The following is a 20,054-nucleotide window of genomic DNA, read 5'->3' on the forward strand; positions in this document are numbered from 1 at the left end:
TAATTAAAGTAGTTTTGAATTACATACATACACATACATACACACATTTCCGCAACTCATTCCGCCATCCGGACGTCCAAAGTGTACACAACTTCCTTCCAATTTAGTTGGAAATTCGTGTCGTAAGGCAAAGTCCTCACCACCTCTTTGTGGAGTTTCGATTACTTTGCCTCAAAAAACATTACCATTTCCTATATGGGAGAAGTTATTAGTGTCACCAACGGGTCACGCCTACGTTATTTATTCAACAGCAGACACATTACCACGCTGTGCCAAGCACGGCTCAAAAGATTCCTCACTGTCAAAGTGAATTTTTCTCTTCGGTTTATCATTAAAATTATATTTACAACAAATATCCACAAAATCACTTCGACGGCATCACATCAGCCTTGATGGGTTGTTTGTCTTGCAAAGCACTTCGTGCGATTTTTGTTCAATGATTCGAGAATCAAAGTAGACTGCATTCCCTATGTTCATTTTCAGCTGCAAAGTGGAAGCATGTCCAGCTGTTGGGATCTTTACGAGGGCCTCAACTGCTGGACATGAAACCACGTGAAATCGCAAACAAGGAACAAAAATAAGGAGTTAGCTTTCAATTTCGTAATCGGCGAACGAAATGGAACACGAAGTGCTGAGTTCATAGACAAATCTCCATATCTGGGCATTGAAGTGAGCCAAAAAACTCTGCTGCAATCGACTGCGGTTGCCGATAACTCAAAGTGCCGATGCCCATAACATTTTTTGAAATTTTCGAATATCGGTATTCCATCGTCGATGTGGCAAAATTGATCGTCGCATTTTTAAGTGTTGCCTCAACATTTTGTGCTTCATTACCGCGCAAATACACGTTGGATATTTCTCTGGTGTTTCAATGTGCGCCTCTTCGGAGGTGCTCATTGTGCGAGGGCGTCTTCTATTGCCTTCAATGCCATGGAGATGTCCACCTGTACTTGTGGGGATGGAGTGCAAAGTGTTGGCAACACCTGCGCGAAAACATTTTTCAGGCAGCTCACTGCGCGCCTAACTTCATTGCAGTCGTTTATATGGCCGATGATGGCTAAACTTACACACTCGCCATTTCGTGCATTTGGCACGCCAAACTGGCGTTATGCGCTTTTGCGGCGCCGGGTATATGGCATGTCAGCATACATAGACACTAAAAATTTTCCATTGGTCCCCGATTCGTCACTGCATTTGCCTCCGGAAATGTTGTGACTTTCTTAGACCCACTGTTCTTGTTGTTTCTCATGCGCCGTTCCCGCAATATTCGATAGCGCCACTCGTTAGCGGCCATCGTTCGTTCACCGAAAGCGCCAACTAAAGTCTGGAGGACCGGGCCAACATTTCGGGTAACTCTTGGCCGTCGCATAAACTGTCAGTTTTAAGGATGCATTGCATGAGTATTTGGCATCGAGTATTGCGGGAGTTCGCATGAGAAACACCAACGAACAAAAAAACTCTAAAATCTATCACTCTCTAAACAAACAAACAAAGAACCAAACAAAAAAAAAAAAACAAAAACCAAAAAAAAAAAAAACAAATAAAAAAACAAAACAAAAATTTACTTGTTTCTTTCATTTGGGAATAGGAAATTTAAAGTGAGTCATTAAAATGTTAATGAAAAGTTGCTCCCTTAATGACTAAAAATTTTTACCAAAATTATACGTTGTCAATACATCTTGCTCAATACGAGCAGCGCCGTCAGAATCGGGAGGGACCTCTCCGAGGAGCCGCTTGATACCAAACGAGGTTTCAGACAGGGTGACTCGCTGTCGTGTGAGAGCTTCTCTTGGAGAGCATCGTACGAGCCGCAGAACTGAATCGCTCAGGCACAATTTTTTATAAGAGCGTACAATTGTTGGCGTATGCCGATGATATTGATATTATCGGCCTTAACAACCGCGCTGTTAGTTCTGCCTTCTCCAAACTGGATAAAGAGACAAAGCGAATGGCTTTGGTGGTGAACGACGACAAAACGAAGTACATCCTGTCACCAAATAAACAGTAGGCGCACTCGCGTATCGGCACCCACGTCACTGTTGACAGTTACAATATGATTTTGAGGTTGTAAAAGACTTCATAAATTTAGGAACGAGCATCAACACCGATAACAATGTCAGCGTGTAAATCCAACGAAGAATCTCTCTTGCCAACAAGTGCCACTTTGGATTAAGTAGGCAGTTGAGTAGTAAAGTCCTTTCTCGACGAACAAAACTAACACTCTACAAGACTCTCATCATGCCCGTCCTAACGTATGGCGCAGAAGCTTGGACGATGACAACATCCGATGAAGCGACGCTTGGAGTGTTTAAGAGAAAGATTCTGCGTAAGATTTTTGGTCCTTTGCACGTTGGTGGCGGCGAATATCGCAGACGATGGAACGAAGAGCTGTATGAGCTTTACGACGACATAGACATAGCGCAGCGAATAAAGGTCCAGCGGCTACGTTGGCTGGGTCATGTCGTCCAAATGGATACAAACGCTCCGGCTTTGAAAGTATTCGATGCGGTACCAACTGGTGGTAGCAAAGGAAGAGGAAGGCCTTCTGTGCGTTGGAAAGACCAGGTGGAGGGGGACTTGGCTTCGCTTGGTGTGTCCAATTTACGCCGGTTAGCACGAGAAAGAAACGACTGGCGCGCTTTGCTAAACTCGGCCAAAATCGCGTAAACGGTTATCGCACCAATTAAGAAGAAGAAGAAGAATCGCATGACCTTTTGTGCGCTCTACTCATCACAACCCTCATGCAGACACAGTTCCCTTATTCAACTTAAGACAGAACTGGGTTGGACTGAGCGTATGTGCCTTTCTTCTGGCTGCAATTGGCCGAGATGTCGCAACCTTCTCCGCGCATTGAAGATGCGTTGGGTTCTCCTGGGATTATCACACAATCAACAAGAGTCAGTGGACCAAATCCCGAGTGGAGATGACTACGCAGTCTGTAGTGGCCTGTGAGAATGCACTTGAGCATTCTCAGTTTATCCTTGGGGAGAGATGATGAGTTTTTTAAATGAGTTTTTTAAGCTTCTATGTTCTGGGTTGTACTCCTAACATATTCAGTTTCTCGATATACTCAAAAACCAGTGAAGGCTTAATCACACAGATTGACAGAGCCTTGAGTGCCATCTGACTGAAGTTCGCTCATTCCGCGAGTTCCTGCCTAAGTTTATCTCTACACACAGACAGATGGCATACACCTCCGTTTGGAAGTTGCTCAGAAAACTACCCATCAACAGAGAACGCTTGGCTTCTGGGCTATATATTCCAGCGCCTATGCCTTCGGGTGTCTTCGAATCATCTGTGTACGAGTGCAGGGTACACTCTTGGAGTTTACTTTCTAATGCAGGTGCAATCGAGTCTATTTTGTCGTCCAGTTCAAGGCAAAACTTCTTTGCGAATTTGATGACTTTAGTGATATCATCTCTGGGTACTTACCCCCAAGTGGGAGCTGCAGACTCAGCAATGCCATATTCTTAGATGATATCACTTTCCCTTTACCGAAGTCTGCTGAAAAGTAGTTGCAAGACAAAAAGACTTTGAAACAAAAATAGCAAAGAACAAAGATTGAGGATTACATTTGATTTTGTTTGAAAGCTAAGTTTTTGACATTAATGATGGATGGATGGAAAGTGATTTTTTTTCATATGAAAGATCATCACTTTTTCGACACTGGATCAAATAAATTCAATTTCCAGTCGCCTCTTCTAACGGAATACTATTTGGACAATTCACAAGGTGTTTTAATGTTGCAATTTTTTAACAAAATTTATATTCAAATACAATATTTCAGCACTTAACCAGCTGATCTAGGGAAGAGTTGCCCGGATGTGTAGGATATGTTGATGGGTCGAAAATAAAATGACTTTTTTTCAAAACGTCCAGAGCGAAATGTATGTATCTAATTACCAGTTGATCGCCGGAGAGAGTACTTATCCATTTAAGTGCTTTTTAATGACGCCTTTATTTCAAAATAGCACGGAGCTCACTCAAGAAGAAATAAATCAATTCTATAAAAATTCCTTCCAGAATTATTTTGGACTTATAAAGCAAAAATGTATAAACAAAAAATTTTATAAATTTCAGGTGGATTATTAGTTAGTAAAAAGTGAACGTTTTAAAATGTAGACCTTAATTCGATATTTGTACTATTTGCGTATGTAATTAGTGCAACCGAACACAAAAAAAAAATTATTTTAAAATTTTAAATTAAATTAAATGCATATGGAACTTTTTCTTTCCTTTCCTTTCAGTAGAACTTCCATAGAGCCAAAATGATCTGTATAATGGCCCTTTGATGAATTCAATGCGAGCTCTCTCAGTTATTTTCACCGGTAAATCTTTATAAATTTCAAAGTTACACAAACAAATGTAAACACTTCTCGCAACCACTGCTACCTTAACATAGATGTTGTCTCTTTGCTTCTGTAACTACAAAAGCCGCTTGGCTGCAAAATCAAAGGCAGTCACTCACAACCACAGCCAGTGATTAATATTTGCGCCACGAAGGCATTCGCCATCACCAATAGACTTTGACCTCAGCTAGCAACAACAAACATTCCTGTGAATACAACACAAACAAACAAACGAACAGCTATATTTAACAAAATGGAACAAAATCAAAATATCGTTCAAATGACCAACGATCAACTGCAGTCACTATTAGAGTCGGTACGTTTAGCCGCCGCGGCAGGCGCTCCAGCCAACATCCAAGCCAAAGGCAGCTTTAGCAACTGTAGCAGCTGCTTTGGTGGTCAGCGCGACCATGAGATCGTCGAGGAGTTCATCACTTCCATTGTTACCTACAAAGAAATCGAGTCGATCAGCGATGAAGATGCGCTTAAGGGGCTATCTTTACTGTTCTATGGTTTGGCGTCCACTTGGTGGCAAGGCGTGCGCAAAGAAGCGAAAACTTGGAAAGATGCCATTGCATTGATTCGCGACTACTTCTCGCCCACCAAACCCGCCTACCAGATTTACATGGAGATCTTTGAAAAGAAACAAGACGACCGTACTGCTATTGACACGTTCATCTGCCATAAGCGCGCTTTACTTGCACAACTGCCAGAGGGACGTCACGACGAGGAAACCGAGTTGGATTTGGTCTATGGTCTGCTGAACATCAAGTATCGTAAGAATATTCTACGCCAAGACATTAAGACGTTCCGCGAATTACTTGAGAAGTGCCGTATTATCGAACACAATGACTTGGAATCAGAGGAAGTTCCACCGGTTCCAGTACGTGATTTCAAACGTCCTAAACGCTGTACATATTGTAACTTCCGCGGTCACACTTTCGAAGAATGTCGAAAGCGCAAAATTGCGACTGATCAATAAATACAACCAAAAACTTTGCACTGCAACAGCTTCCTAACCAGGTATTCCTGGAACCACCTACGTACGATAACTACCATGCACATACAACAACAAACAATGGACAATGACATCATCACTTAGTAACGTCTCAATCCGAGCAGCTTACGCCGGTACCGTATTACTAAAGCAAAACTTTCGCTCTCTCCAACGAAGCGGAGAAACAGCATCCAACGGAGTTGATTTGTTGATGAATAGCGGCAACAGCAGCAACAAAACTATTTAGACTTAGTATTAGTATATAAATTCACACATACATACATAGAAATAATTATTGTGAGTTTGAGTTGTTCTTTACCCCTGCAAAACTATTGGAAATTCTACGTGGAAGGGCAAAGTTTTTTATGCACTTTAGCGGTGTTTTGATTGCTTTGACTTAAATGCGTTATTATTTCCAATAGAGTTGTACAGAGTGGAGGCATCTTGGATTCACAAACGTCTTTCATCCAACCGCAAACGCGAGTTCACGCTGTGTCAAACACGGCTCCAGATGGCTATGAACGCCAGCAATGGAGTTCCTTCATTGCCGAAAACAATATTTCTTCAATCCGTGAAGATAATTGAAATCAAATTTTAAACAAAACGAATTATTGTAATTCGAGTCACAATTCGAACCAGCCAGACTTCAACAATATTGGTGACAATTTGCTTCATCTCAGATTTCGATCAATGATCAAGTTTTTTTTTCAATGGAAAGTTGTAGTGATTTCATTCTATAGTAACCATGAGGTTAGAGACTTGTGAGCATATCATGGTAACTGAAATATCTGCGGGCATTCCAGTGGCTCAATATGAACCTACAGGTCTCACCTTCGGGATACAATAGAAAGTTACCATTAATTTTCGGTTGAAGAAAAAGGTTTGATTCCTTGTGTGAGTTGTTGAGGTCCGAAGCAGATTGTTCCCTTTATGAAGATGACTGAGTAGACGAGTGCTCAAGACACCGCTGCACTTGCCTGCTGGTGACAGTGGTTAAATGGGCATTCAGTGTGAGTTCGTGGAGTGACAAAACCGAAAAGCACTTGCCAGTTTTTTAATACGTTTTAATACTTTTATATTTACATTTTTGTAATAATATCGACAAATTGTACAACAATGATTCGAGACCGTCATGCGCCAACTAATATGCACTCATGCATTCACTCAGCCCTACAGCTTAGATTCGTCGCTCATTTCGCCTCCGGAAATGTTCCGATAGTCTTGGCCCTCTCAAAGAGACACAAACATTTCTCATTTTGCAGTGTTCAGTTTATTCAGATCATTCACTAGTGTGAGCTACCCACCGTCCATTTACCGAGAGCATCAAACTCTGGAGGAACTGGTCCGTATTTCGGTTCAAATGCGATTGGTTGCATCACCAACTAAAATTTGTGCGAGGACACTACATTCTGAGCATAGACATTTGAGGTCACAAGGGAACTATGTATTTAAGACTGCCTTATTTAAATATTTGTAATATTACAGCACCTAATTTTTTGTTAATGGCAATAAGTTTGGAAAATGAAGAAAAAACAAAAGATTTAATAGATAGAAAAATAAAAGAAGTCTAACTAATTTATATATTTAAATTTGGTTGTTCTTTACTGGAGAAGGGGCTGCATTAGAAATTGAAATAAAAAGCAGAGTTTGTAATGAAAATTAGATTCCTTTTCAAATACGTTGCCTTAAATAAAAAAAGAGGTAAGAGAGTGGTGTGAACCAGGTTCTTCGGCGCTGCAATGAGTTCGTGTCCGGAAATCGGCCAAGAAAGTGTTGGCATCAGTCTTTGAGATGTGAAAGGGATTTTGTTTGAAGATTACTTGCACACTGGTAAAACAATAAATTCTGAATATTATCGTAACCCTTTTGGACCACCTGAAGGAAAAAAATCGTGAAAAAATACCCAGTTCACAAAAGAAAAAAATTATTTTTCATCAGGACAATGCATCGCGTCTCAAGAGCATTTTGACAACAGCTAAAATCCATGAGTTAAAGTTCGAATTGTTGTAGCGTCCACCGTAATCACCAGAATTGGCCCCTAGCGACTTCCATCCGTTTGCAGACCTAAAAAATTAATGCGTGGAATGGGTTTTCATCAAATGAGGAGGTCATAACAGCTGTGCGGCGTATATTGCAGCACTTTCAGATGGTCACTTCAGGTATGGAATTCATAAATTGGAGTCTCACTGGAGCAAGTGTATTGATGTATCGGGACTCAGAGACTCTACTGAATAATAAAGTGTGATTCAAACCTTAAAATTCTTAACGACCCGCAAAACTTATTGAGCATCCTAGTATTTACCCAGAATGATAGAAGCAAGAATGCGCCCATCAGAGAGTGCGTGACACCACATTGACCGAGTTGTGCAGTGTTGCCAACCATTTGGTCTTCGCAATAAATTTGGGTGCTTTTTTATATATCAAAATGCGAACATTTTTAAGTTGGTGTTTGTTTCTTAGTTTTAATTTAAAGCTACCGAAACCATAACTTAAAACAAAAAACTTTATTATTAAAAAAAAAAATTAAAAAGGTCACTCTGAGAAGATTTAGTGTTAATGAAAATGTATTGGTTTTTATAAAATTTGATATTTTGAAATTGATATTTAATTTTTTGTTCCTTTAAAGGTTAAGCAAGAATATTAAATGCCCCTCTCTCAACTCTTCTTAAGATTGAAAACCTTTTTACACATTTTAAAAGGCGTTTGAATTTACTGAATGCGACTTAAAACCATAGACGTGTAATCGTTTCTTCCGGTGCTCAATCCTTAGTGGGACATAGGGCACCAAGAGATGTATTCATAGTAAAAAGAAGCAAAAAAATACCAGAAAATATTTACTATAGAAACCATATTGATATTTTTACAAAAAGAGTCCCTTATCTAGTTACATAACCTCAAATATAGCAAATAAGTCGTTCCCTTAACAAAAGAGTCTCGCTTAATAAAAAAAAACTCATAAATTAAATTGTAGATAAGCATAACACATTTATTAAAAAAACGCACATTTTAAAGACAATTTGTCACGCATACAAAGTTCTTTAAGTGATTCAATAAAAATTTGTTGGGTTATTTTCTTTAAATGGGCATTTTAGTGCGATTTTATATCCAAAGCTAGGCAACACTGCAGTAGCGAGAAAGAGATTTGACTGCCGAAAGCAGAAGCACACCAACAACACCTGCAATCGCGGGCAATGATACCAGATGTTAAAAAAGTAAAGCTAAAAAAACTGCGTGAATTATTGAACTAATTTTTAAAAAATGTATATTTTACAAAATTATAAACATTACATTTTAATTAGAACAGGCTAGAAAAATGTTATGAAGAAAGGACTAAGACTCCGAGACAAACTAACAAAAAAAAATGCTAAATCAAGTTACGAAAATGGTAATCTGACCATACTGGTGCTAAAACGACGTAACTCATTGTCAAATTCGCTGAGAACAAAATAACGGTACCTCGATAGGCGCAATCTCATTATTTTTTCCATCATGGGTACCGTCGTACCAATGGTATGTGGGGCAACCTCTCACTAAAACAAACCTTCCCTCTTCCGCTGACTTCACCACGGGGCTGCATGTTTACATTGCATCGAAGCCTTGAAGCCTCGAGAGAGAGAAAGTTATACAAATACCATTCAAATAAGAGGAAATGGGAAAGAGAGGCGAATAACATCTATATTTTTACTTTATTAGTTATGTCCATAAAACAAAAAAATTAAGTTTTTACCAAAATTCCAATTTCACAATTTCGAAGACCGTAGGCTAATTTCGAAAAATGAACAATGCATTTACTTGTGGCTTTATTCTTAAAAATCTTTAACTTTCTCTTGGTCCGATAGTCACTCGAGACCTCTACAGTATTGCTGCTACGATTATTAGTGAATGGGTAATTGTCTATTGGCGACTGTAATTCTCTAATGGTTGGAAGAGCGGTCGCACATATCCGGAGCATCCTGTAAGGAGGTCACGTAAAGTGCGATAAAGGCAAAAGAATAAGTGATAAGAAATAGAAAACTATTAGTTGTTATTGCAAAACTGTTAATACAAACAACCTTTTTGCAAGAAAAGTAAAAATGCACTAATCCGCTAATTGCTAAAGATGGAAAAATTTTATTTTCTGTAATTATTGCCGTTAGCCTTCTTTGTATGTATGTATGCAAGCATTTAGTTATAGCTGTTGGAATGTAGACATTCCAAAAAACTCCCAGAAAGTGGAAAGTGGCGCTTCACTGCTTCCTAAAATGACTTAAGGGGGGAGCCTGCTTTAGAGGCTTCAAAAAATCGAATTTTTTTGCATAAATGTCTTCCCAAACTATCCAAGAATGTGTCCTCAAAATCTCAGAAGCAAATTCAAAATATTTTTGGAGTTACAGCAGAAATTGTGAGCAAGCGTCGAGCTGGTAGTGCGATTTCTCGGTTTTTTATTTTTACGATTTTTCCTAATTGGCGGGAAAGATAGGGAAAAAGTTGAACGTCCTATCGAAACGAAATAACATTGATTGTATTCGGAATTAAATTCTCTTCTAGTCGAACCTAAAAAACCTTAAGGAAGTTATGATTAACCCACTTTTTGAACAATCTAAAGTGAATTTGTTTTTCCAAAAAAATGATTTTTTTTTTTTTAAGCGAAAAATTGTTGAATATCTTTTTGTTAAATTTTCTTGGTTTAACTAGAATCTATTATATTCTTAAATTGCAATTTTTTTGGGCTTTTGGTTTCTGATGAAAATTGTGACCTGCATCTTTCCCGCCGCACGACACATGCACACTCGAGGCACCTCGGCAAAATGCTTGTACCAGGCATAATATGACACATATTTTAATGAAAAAATTTGAGAAGACTGCTGAAATATATAGCAATAAAACCTGAAAGTTTCGTTTCAATCGAATATTTCTTTCCTTCCCAAAAAAATCCACGAAAAAATTGATTTTTTGAAGTCTCTAAAGCAGGCTCCCCCCTTAACTGATGTTCGAAATATGTTCTACTACATCCTACGCCACTTTCTGACAATTGCTGATGAAAATATGGGCAATTATAACAAATTTTCTCCTTCCGAGTTTCGCTTTTGATTGATTAAGAATCAGTAAAGAAGCAGACGCGCTCTTTGATTTTTTTCCAAAGTCTAAGGAAATTTTAATGATTCAACCAGAAATTATCTGCGCTTGTAATTTGTGAAAGCGCAATTTAACGAGCAATACCCGCCACTTTTCCCCATAGTAATAATGCAGTAAGAGTTAGTTATTATTATTATTATTTTATTATTATTAGGATTAAAATTATTGTTATATCATCTCTTTTTATTATAATTATTACATTATTTTTATTAATATTATTTCATATTTTTTCTCTCATTTTATTATTATTATTATCATTCTTATTATATTTCGACTTTCACTACTTTTTATTGTCTCTTTGTCTTTAGCAGGACTTCTTCATTTTTGTTTCTATTATTTATAAATTGCTTAGCGATTATTTGTTGCTTTTTTTTTTGTTTTTTGTTTTTTCTATTTTTTTGTTTTTTTGGTTTTTCTCTTAATACTAAGCCTAGCACTACAATACACAGTACAATACAGAAAACTTACGAAAACTAACTTAACTATTTAAAGCCGTTCGCTATGATTGCCGCATTGGAGATTGTAATTTCTATGCTCACCACAATGCATTGCCCAAGCCGTAGGGTTGAGTGAATGCATGAGGGCATTGGCAGTTGGCGTGCCTTACGCTTGGCGCTACAGAGAAGTTTGCACATCCCTCAGATCGCCAATTTGGCGTGCCAATTGTGCGCATGGCGATGTCGTAGCCATTGGAGCATAATTTTTCGATATCACTACAAAAATGTGATTATAAAAGTAATCACCTTTTTCGCAGGTGATATTTACTTTTGCCACACGTAGATTTACTGCCAACATGTTGCGAAAGGCATTAGTACCTCAGCTAGATGAGAGCCACCAGGTGCCACTCACACGCAAAAGGAGCCAATCTTAAGGCGCAAGAAGTCCCCGAATGGTTCGCCAACTCTCCGCCGAATGGCTTGCCAAGCTGTACAAATGCAACACACAAAATGTCAAGCAGCACTTCTACATATATGCAACGGAGGCTTTGTGCCACATTTGAGAGCGGGCAACATTGTCCAAAAGTCATCGTCATGGCAGGAATTTACCAGCTTTGCAATTGCAACTGATTTACGCAAACTGAAGTGGTCAAACATAAGGAACATCGCCGAACCAAACATTTAGCAGACGTCAGAATGCACATCTTCATTAGCCACAAATACAAAGGTGTTCCAGTCAAATTCTCACTGAATGACAATTGAACCACTGTCACCAGCAGGCAAATGCAGCGGTGTTTCGCGCACTCATCTCCTCAGTCATCTTCATAAAGGTAGCAAATCTGCTTCGGACCTCAACAACTCACACAATAAATAAAACCTTTTTCTTCAAGCAAAAATTTATGGTCACTTTCTATTGCATCTCAAAGGTGAGACCTGTAGGTTCATATAGGGGCTCCGGAATGTCCGCAGATATTCCAGCTAATGCTTACAAGTCTCCAACCTCATGGCTACTGTAGAATGAGATCACTATAATTTTAGCTTGAAAAAAAAAACTTCATCCATGTACGCAATATGAGGTGATGGCAAATTGCCACCAATATTGTTGAAGTCTGGCTGGTTCGAATTGTGACTCTAAATACAATAATTCGTTTTGTTTAAAATCTGATTTCAATTATCTTCACTGGTTGAAGAAATATTGTTTTCGGCAATGAAGGAACTCCATTGCTGGCGTTCACAGCCATCTGGAGCCGTGTTTGACACAGCGTGAACTCGCGTTTGCGGTTGGATGAAAGACGTTTGTGCACCCAAGATGCCTCCACTCCGTACATCTCTATTGGAAATAATAACGCATTTAAGACAAAGCAATCAAAGCACCGCTAAAGTGCATAGAAAACTCTGCCCTTCCACGTAAAATTTACAATAGTTTTGTAGGGGTAAAGAGCAACTCAAACTCACAACAATTATTTCTATGTATGTATATGTGAATTTATATACTAACACTAAGTCTAAATAGTTTTGTTGCTGCTGTTGCCGCTATTCATCAACAAATCAACACCGTTGGATGCTGTTTCTCCGCTTCGTTGGAGAGAGCGAAAGTTTTGCTTCAGTAATACGGTACCGGCGTAAGCTGCTCAGATTGAGACGTCACTAAGCTATGATGTCATTTTCCATTGGTTGGTGTTGTGTGTGTGTGTGGTAGTCACTGTATTTGATTCATCGTTCGAAGTTCTCCGCTTTCGACACTCTTCGAATGTGTGACCTCGGAAGTTGCAATGGGTACAGCGTTTGGTAAGTTTAAAATCACGCACTGGAACCGGTGGAACTTCCTTTGATTCCAAGTTAAGGTGTTCGATAATACGGCCCTTATCAAGTAATTCGCGGAACGTCTTAATGTCTTGGCGTAGAATATTCTTACGATACTTGATGTTAAGCAAACCATAGACCAAATCCAACTCGGTTTCCTCGTCGTGACGTCCCTCTGGCAGTTGTGCAAGTAAAGCACGCTTCTGACAGATAAACGTGTCAATAGCAGCGCGGTCGTCTTGTTTGTTTTCAAAGATCTCCATGTAAATCTGGTAGGCGGGTTTGGTGGGCGAGAAGTGGTCGCGTATCAATGCAATGGCATCTTTCCAAGTTTTCGCTTCTTTGCGCACGCCTTGCCACCAAGTGGATGCCAGACCGTAGAATAGTAAAGATAGCCCCTTAAGCGCATCTTCATCGCTGATCGACTCGATTTCTTTGTAGGTAGCAATGGAGGTGATGAACTCCTCGACAGCCTCATGGTCGCGCTGACCTCCAAACCGGCTGCTACAGTTGGTGAAGTTGCCCTTGGTTTGGATGGTAGCTGGAGCGGCGCTGCTGGCGCCTTCCACGGCCGCCCAACGTACCGACTCGATTAGTGACTGCAGTTGTTCGGTGGTCATTCGTACGACGTTTTCGGCCATTTTGTTGAATATTAATGTTTGTTTATTTGTTATTGTAACAAAGTAGTTTGATTTGTTGTTTGTTGTATATGCGACACTGGAGCGTTTGTTGTTGGTAGCAGCGAACAAAGCCAATTGTTGATGGCGAATGTCTTCCTGGCGCAAATATTATTCACTGGCTGTGGTCGTAAGAGACTGAAATTGATTTTGAAGTCAATCGGGTTTTATAGACAACGAAGAGGAGAGAAAAAATCTTTATATTGAGTACATTGGACCAAAGCCTGCAGTTGTTGGGAGAAATATTTATTAATCCGTTATTTCCAATTATCAAAATTTACCCCGTTGGTATGCACTTTTGTACAAATACATACATACAAACATATTTGGCAGAGAAATAACTAAGTTACACCCAAACGCACTCAATTACGGGAGGCGTCATGTGGAAAAGCTACTAAGGTCAGATGGTTTACCTTTTCAGTTGATATATAAAATTCTTGGAATCAGATACAATTTCTACCAATGGTAAAATACTTTATTATTGAAATAATAAGAAAACAAGGAGATCTTAAGAAAGTCGATGAGGAAAATACGGGACAAAGCGGACATGGTATTCCTTTTCCAAGAACAGACCTGCCGTTACTCGAATGCCTTACTCTTACGCTAACTCTTTGGGATAGCCAGTTAGGCGGCATGGCTTAGTTTGGCTCAAGAAGTTTGGCGGTGTATGAACACTGGCAAGTTTGTGCATCCGATAGACTTAGTTAATTTGGTACTGGTACTTAGAAGAACTTAGTGTGTAATTTGGTACTGAGGTCAAAGCTAAGACCACAGTTATATACGAGTACTAAGTGACAGGTAGTCTAAGCTCCTCAGGCTAACTTTAAAATGGAACCGCGCGTGATAATAAAGAAAGACAGGACCAGGCAAGGAATTTAGTTTGATCGCTTCCCCGTAACTTAGAGCCAAATTACAGGGTGACTTTTCACTTTGGGTTTTTGCACACATTTTTTTTTGAAAAAGTCTTCGAAAATCTTTTAATTGCGTCTTTCCCTGTGTTATATTTGACGTTTAGGTGGACAATTTTCTTGGGTCATTCGTTCGTTGAGCCCGAGCCCAAAATGCACTTTAATAAAAATACGAAAATAAATACGAATACGAATACGAATATACATAAATAAAATTTTGAAAAAAAACCCCTCGCTTTCTTGACTAACTTGCTTTGGATAGGGCAAGACTAATCCGCTCTCAGTAGTCGCTTACGAATTTGTGACTAATATCGTTTTGGTATTCATGTACCCGAAAAAACTAGGAAAGTAGGGGAAAGTGAGAGAGCTAGTGACATTTCATTTTGAGGGGAAGTTGCTAGTGTAAAATAAATGTTTGACTTGTAAGAATTCGCAAGTGAGAAAAACAGCTGATCGCAAAGTAAAAATACAGAATAATTAAAATTAGCGAATTGGTTCAAAGTTGTAAATTTAAATAAAAATCGTGATTAAAATTCAAAATGTAAGTAAAGTTAAGATAAAATATAAAAGTGCATTTGAAGTCATATAATATATTAAGGGGGGGTAAGGGATAAACGCTAAAAAAAAAACACTTTTTTCATGAATTTATTGTAGCGAAACGGTTCAAGTCAGTTTATTAAAAGTTGTTGCATATTATAAAGTAACATTTCAAGAATATTTGATAAAATTTTCATGTAAAAATATTGCAAAATGAGCGAATGAGAGCACATTTACGTAGACGTCTTTTCAAAAATACATTTGGCAGTAGTCAGCATATCTCAGCGTAGAATCATCTGAAATCAAAAAAATCGAATAATTTAGTTAACGTATGAGTTAAACTTCCTCCCAACGTTTATTTTGACGATTTATTTTCATTTTCAGCCATTTGGTAGTCGTTTGAAGTAAAAAGTGATTTTTGACGAAAAAATGCCGCCATTTTGTAGGTGTAAAACCACCTTAATATAAAAAAAAAATGGCGAAAAAAAACGTTGGGAGGAGGTTTTTTATATGTAAAATATGTGTGCAAAATTTCAAAAGGATCGGTTGAGTACTTTTCAAATGCCAATGACTACGCACTTTAAAAAAAAAGGTTCGAGAAAACCGCGTTTAAAGTTTGTAACGGACTACGCGCGCAACTGCTGCGTCTCGGCAGATGTTTGAGGCGGCTCGGCTTTATGCTCTATAACTTAAAAAGTTTTGCTCGGATTGACTTAAAATTTTAACACGTTATTTTTGAAATGTTTTACTACAATAACATGCAAAAAAAAAATCGATTTTTATCCCTTACCCCCCCCTTAAATAAGAAACGGCCTATGATGCAGAGACATGCATTTCTGAACCATAGCTCCCGTCTCCGTTGCAGCAGCATTGAAAGTATCTTTTATCTTTTACGTTTTATGCTTTTGCTTCTTGTTTGTTAATTAATTTGCCATTTTGTAAGGACTTGCTGTGTTTTTCACAATATTGCAAAAGCAGATGATTTGGAGTTTATTTCCGTGATGCCTGCATACTCATTTGATGAACTTACATTGCATGGCGAAGTTTCCAGAGCAAATAAAATGAGACGTCCTATATGCCTTGAAATACAGACACATTGCCAAAATTTATGAATGATAAAATCAAAAATTACGAAAAACCATTGAACACGAAAAAAATAATATTTAAAAATATCACCGTGTAACGTGAGTAACATTTATAACTAAAACTTTTCTGAATTCAATTAGAAAAATATGCATTAAAAAAGGAATTTTTTTGTTCATTAAGAACTAGCGTCTCGTAATAAGTTTCACCAGCCATTTGTTAAATGATTTTCTCTCGGAATTGTGGGTCTAAAATGCATTGTATGCTTCAATGTCCCCATTAAATATAAAATTTATTCCCAGCTTCTACCTAATTCACACTTACGAAATACTCCTGGAGAACAAGTTATTTTGCGTTTTATTTGCTTTTTTTAAGGGGTTAGGGGTAATCAGAGGCTCGAAAAAAAGATTATTTTCAATCATTTTTTTTGCTAGTCATTTGCTTTATTTTATAAAAATAAAAACATAGCATTAATACATCATCTTTTGACTTAACTTTAGCAAAATTTCAAAAATAAAAATTAATAATTGTAAAAGTTATCCCGATTTGTGTGGAGCCCGTTTCTCCAGAAGTCCCTTGCGGTGATCATTACAAGTCCTTGGAGATTCATCTAAAATCAATCGGACAAGAGAACTGAGTTTTATTAATAGATAATCTTGCGCCTGGTCGAAGATTTTTTTCAAAGTTAACAATAAGGCGGCCTCAGGAAATATTTTTCAGATTTTCGAAAAAAACCGCCAATTAATTTAAAAAAAAAATTTTAATTTAAAAAAAAAAGTCTCTTCGCTCAGGTACGAATTTTTTATGTTTTTCAAAAGCAGTTTACATTTTATTTAAATCTACCAAGCGGTTTTTCAGTTACAGTGATCACCACCTCAAAAAACATAGTTTTGAGAAAAACGCATTTAAAATTTTGCTATCGGCTCCGGAGCATCCGAGCGCCCTTTGTTAATTGTTGAATAACTCGAAAAGTATTGGTCGGAGTCACTTCAAATTTTCACACAATATTTTTAAGATATTCTACTATAAGAGAATGCAAAGAAAAAAGCCAATTTTTTGAGAATTCTGACTACCGCCACCCCCTTAATTTAATACGAGGTAGCTCAACTGAAAAATGTGTACTTTTTTTTTATTCTCCCCCGTTTTGCGTTCATGTACTTTTTTTTGATATTTTCCTCTTTGAGAGCCAGTTCTAATTAATTATTATTAAATTAATAAACTAATTTAAAAATTAAGTTACTAAATCATTTTGCATGAACAACCCTATTTTCTTTTACATGTATAAAAATTATTGAAAAACTCTAGAATATTAAAAAAAAAATTGTTGTAAATGTGGTGCAAGAAAACATGGTTTTTGGGGCAAATTCGGTATTTGATTATGAACTGAGAAGAGACAACGAGCAGAATCAATTAGATGCTGTAATCGTACAATCCGAGGTCTTTACAAAAATTACACTTTGATGATGCGTGAAATTTTAATTGGTTGACATCGATGTTCCTGGATTGAGTTGGCAATTCAACCAACTATCCTACAGACTCTCGATGATTTCGGATACGAAGTTCAGGGATTTGCTGACGATCTAGTCATCATGGTTAGAGGCAAATTTGACTCTACTAAAACTGATCGCATGCAACTAATTCTCGACATTACGCAAAACTGGTGTCGGGAGAAAGGACTTTCGTTAAATCCGAATAAACCATGGGTGGTACCCATCACTCGAAGAAGGAAGTCTAGGGATCCTTAAACTAGAGGACGCCGACTTAACTCTATCTGGCAACATGAAATTTCTGGGAATAATCCTTGATAAATCCTTGACCTGGAAAAATCACTTATCGTACATCACAAATAAAGCCTTGAGAGAGAATATACATATGCCAAAGGCTTTACAGTAAAACATGGGATCTGCGGCCAAAGATGATGGCATGGTCTTATAAGACAGTAACAGTGCCAATGATCACCTATGTCTCTCTGGTATGGTGACCCAAAAGTAGACCAAACTAAGACTCAGATAACACTTTAGAAGGTATATAGAATAGCCTGTCTGAGCTTTACGGGAGCAATGCGAACCTGCCCCACAGCGGCTTTGGAAATTATCACTGGACTCACTCCACTCTATCTTGTAGCCAAAGGATCGGCGGTCAGTGCAGCTCTAAAGCATCCTAATCTATTACATCGCAAAGAAGACAATCTTACAGAACATGTAAGAATTCTGGGCTCAATCCTGAACTCTGCGTGCCTGACAGTCCACGACAAGACAGAAAGGAAACTAGAATTCTCCAATTCAAAGTGGTCATTAGTGACCGCTCAGCGTCGACAAACAATGAAATATCCTTAAAACAGGGCGCACAGGTATGGTTTACTAATGGGTCCACAATGGAGGACGGTAGTGCCGGGGCTGGAATTGTCGGACCACATTTCAAAAAAGCAATAGTAATGGGAAAAACCACTTCCATTTTTCAGGCGGAGGTCAACGCCTTAGAGCTGTGTGCCAGAGAATGTCTACGGAGAGGCACGCGCGGTGCCAATACTAACATTGTCTCTGACAGTCAAGCAACTCTAAAATCGCTGGAGAGCTTCTCATTCCAATCAAGGTTGGTCTGGGAATGTTTTAAAACCCTCAACACTCTAGCATCAAGAAACTCTGTTACCTTGATGTGGGTTCCGGGACCCGAGGGGCATGAAGGGAATGAAATTGCGGACACTTTAGCGAAAAAGGGGGCAAACACTCCCTTCATAGGTCCTGAACCTATTTTTTAAATAACAACTGCAAAAGTGCCTTTCTCCGTGAGCAGGAACAACGAAGTCTAACTGGAGAGCCCAATCGGGCATGCGGTAGTCTTAAAGACTCACGAAGCGTCAACGAAATTGTATCATACTGATGGCTAGCTATGTCTCCGTTTATACAGCCGAAGCTGCAGTGCTCTTTAATGTGATTACCTTCGCTGAAAACTCTTGAGCGAAAGCAGTAATTTGCATGGGTAGCAAATCAGTCATTTACTCAATAATTAACGCAATGAACAAGTCGCACATCAGCTCGTGTATCCGGGCGCAAATTATTAGAAAATAGCGCTTGCATAAAACTCATGTGGATTCCAGGCCGGCCGAGCAGGCATAAGAGGGAACAATATAGCGGACGAAAGGGCTAAACTCGCTGCGAAAGAAACACTTATAACTTTTGATTCTATTTCGAAGACTTGCATGTACAGGGTTGGCCATCTTAAACTGACCCATGTGATTATTAAACAAATATGGAAAAAGAAACATTTTTTTGTGTTTCATTGTGAAAAACATTTAATTTAGTTCAAGGAGATTCGTTTACATCACTTTTTGAATATGATATCGCGCAAGTGGTCGCCCTTAGCTCGTATAGCGTAATGTGCCCGTTTTTCGGCGTTTTCCATAGTTTTGGCCAGCGTCTCGGCCGATATGGCGGCTATTTCCCGTCGGATATTGGCCTTAAGTGCGCCTAGTGTCTTTGGCTTGTTGACGTAAACCTTAGATTTCAAATTACAGTAAAAAGTTATAGGGTTACTCAATGGGTCAGTTTAATATGGCCAACCCTGTACAAATTTATATATCACAGGCACTATAATGCACAAACGGTCACTTGGGGATTCACTTCCCACCACCAGATCGTAAATAGGCGTACATCCTTTACCAGAGGTCAAACGAAAAATATCATTTTTGGATTATAGAAATAAAGATTCTAACGAAAGGCGTCAAATGAATGAGTAAACTGGCAAAATTTAATTTAGTAGTTGGTATTCTCAGCTTTACTCTGAATTACTAAAAGTTTTCTCACATTTTTGATGAAATATTATTAACCGGTTGGCGCCTCATCTCTGGGAAAAATAACTTCAAGTTTGTGCGGCTGCTCTTTGGTACCCTGAAGTTCAAAATTGACCACAAACACTCAATTGGGTTGAGCTGGCCAGTTTAGCTTTTCGATGGCGTTTTCTTCAAGAAAAGCTAGTAGCAAGGCGGGACCTGGGGTCGTTTATCTTTCAAGTGCATTTTAATCGCGCTGGTTACCAAATTTTCGCTGAGAACGTCGACATCAGCAGTTGCGGTCGTGCTTTCATCGATTTTTAGCAAATTATCCACACCAAATTTTGAGAAACAGTCCCAAACCATAAGAGACCCGTCT

General features: G+C 38.6%; 2 protein-coding genes across 2 annotated transcripts; one reads left to right on the forward strand and one right to left on the reverse strand.

The window, feature by feature from the left end:
- The first annotated feature begins 4,461 nt into the window (after positions 1-4,461).
- Positions 4,462-6,935, forward strand: LOC129245428 (activity-regulated cytoskeleton associated protein 1-like). The gene has a single exon (XM_054883589.1). The coding sequence runs from the start codon at positions 4,603-4,605 to the stop codon at positions 5,329-5,331; it is 729 nt and encodes a 242-aa protein (XP_054739564.1). The 5' UTR covers positions 4,462-4,602; the 3' UTR covers positions 5,332-6,935.
- Positions 6,936-10,581: 3,646 nt separating this feature from the next.
- On the reverse strand, positions 10,582-13,529 carry LOC129246285 (activity-regulated cytoskeleton associated protein 1-like). Its single transcript, XM_054884980.1, has one exon. The coding sequence runs from the start codon at positions 13,340-13,342 to the stop codon at positions 12,551-12,553; it is 792 nt and encodes a 263-aa protein (XP_054740955.1). The 5' UTR covers positions 13,343-13,529; the 3' UTR covers positions 10,582-12,550.
- Positions 13,530-20,054: the final 6,525 nt, after the last annotated feature.

This window comes from Anastrepha obliqua, chromosome 4, assembly GCF_027943255.1.
Source record: "Anastrepha obliqua isolate idAnaObli1 chromosome 4, idAnaObli1_1.0, whole genome shotgun sequence".
In the NCBI taxonomy this organism is placed as follows: domain Eukaryota; kingdom Metazoa; phylum Arthropoda; class Insecta; order Diptera; family Tephritidae; genus Anastrepha; species Anastrepha obliqua.

What these genes read in the sequence shown, in the direction of transcription:
- LOC129245428 (XM_054883589.1), top strand. Translation starts at nt 4,603, where the DNA reads ATGGAACAAAATCAAAATATCGTTCAAATGACCAACGATCAACTGCAG.
- LOC129246285 (XM_054884980.1), bottom strand. Translation starts at nt 13,342, where the DNA reads ATGGCCGAAAACGTCGTACGAATGACCACCGAACAACTGCAGTCACTA.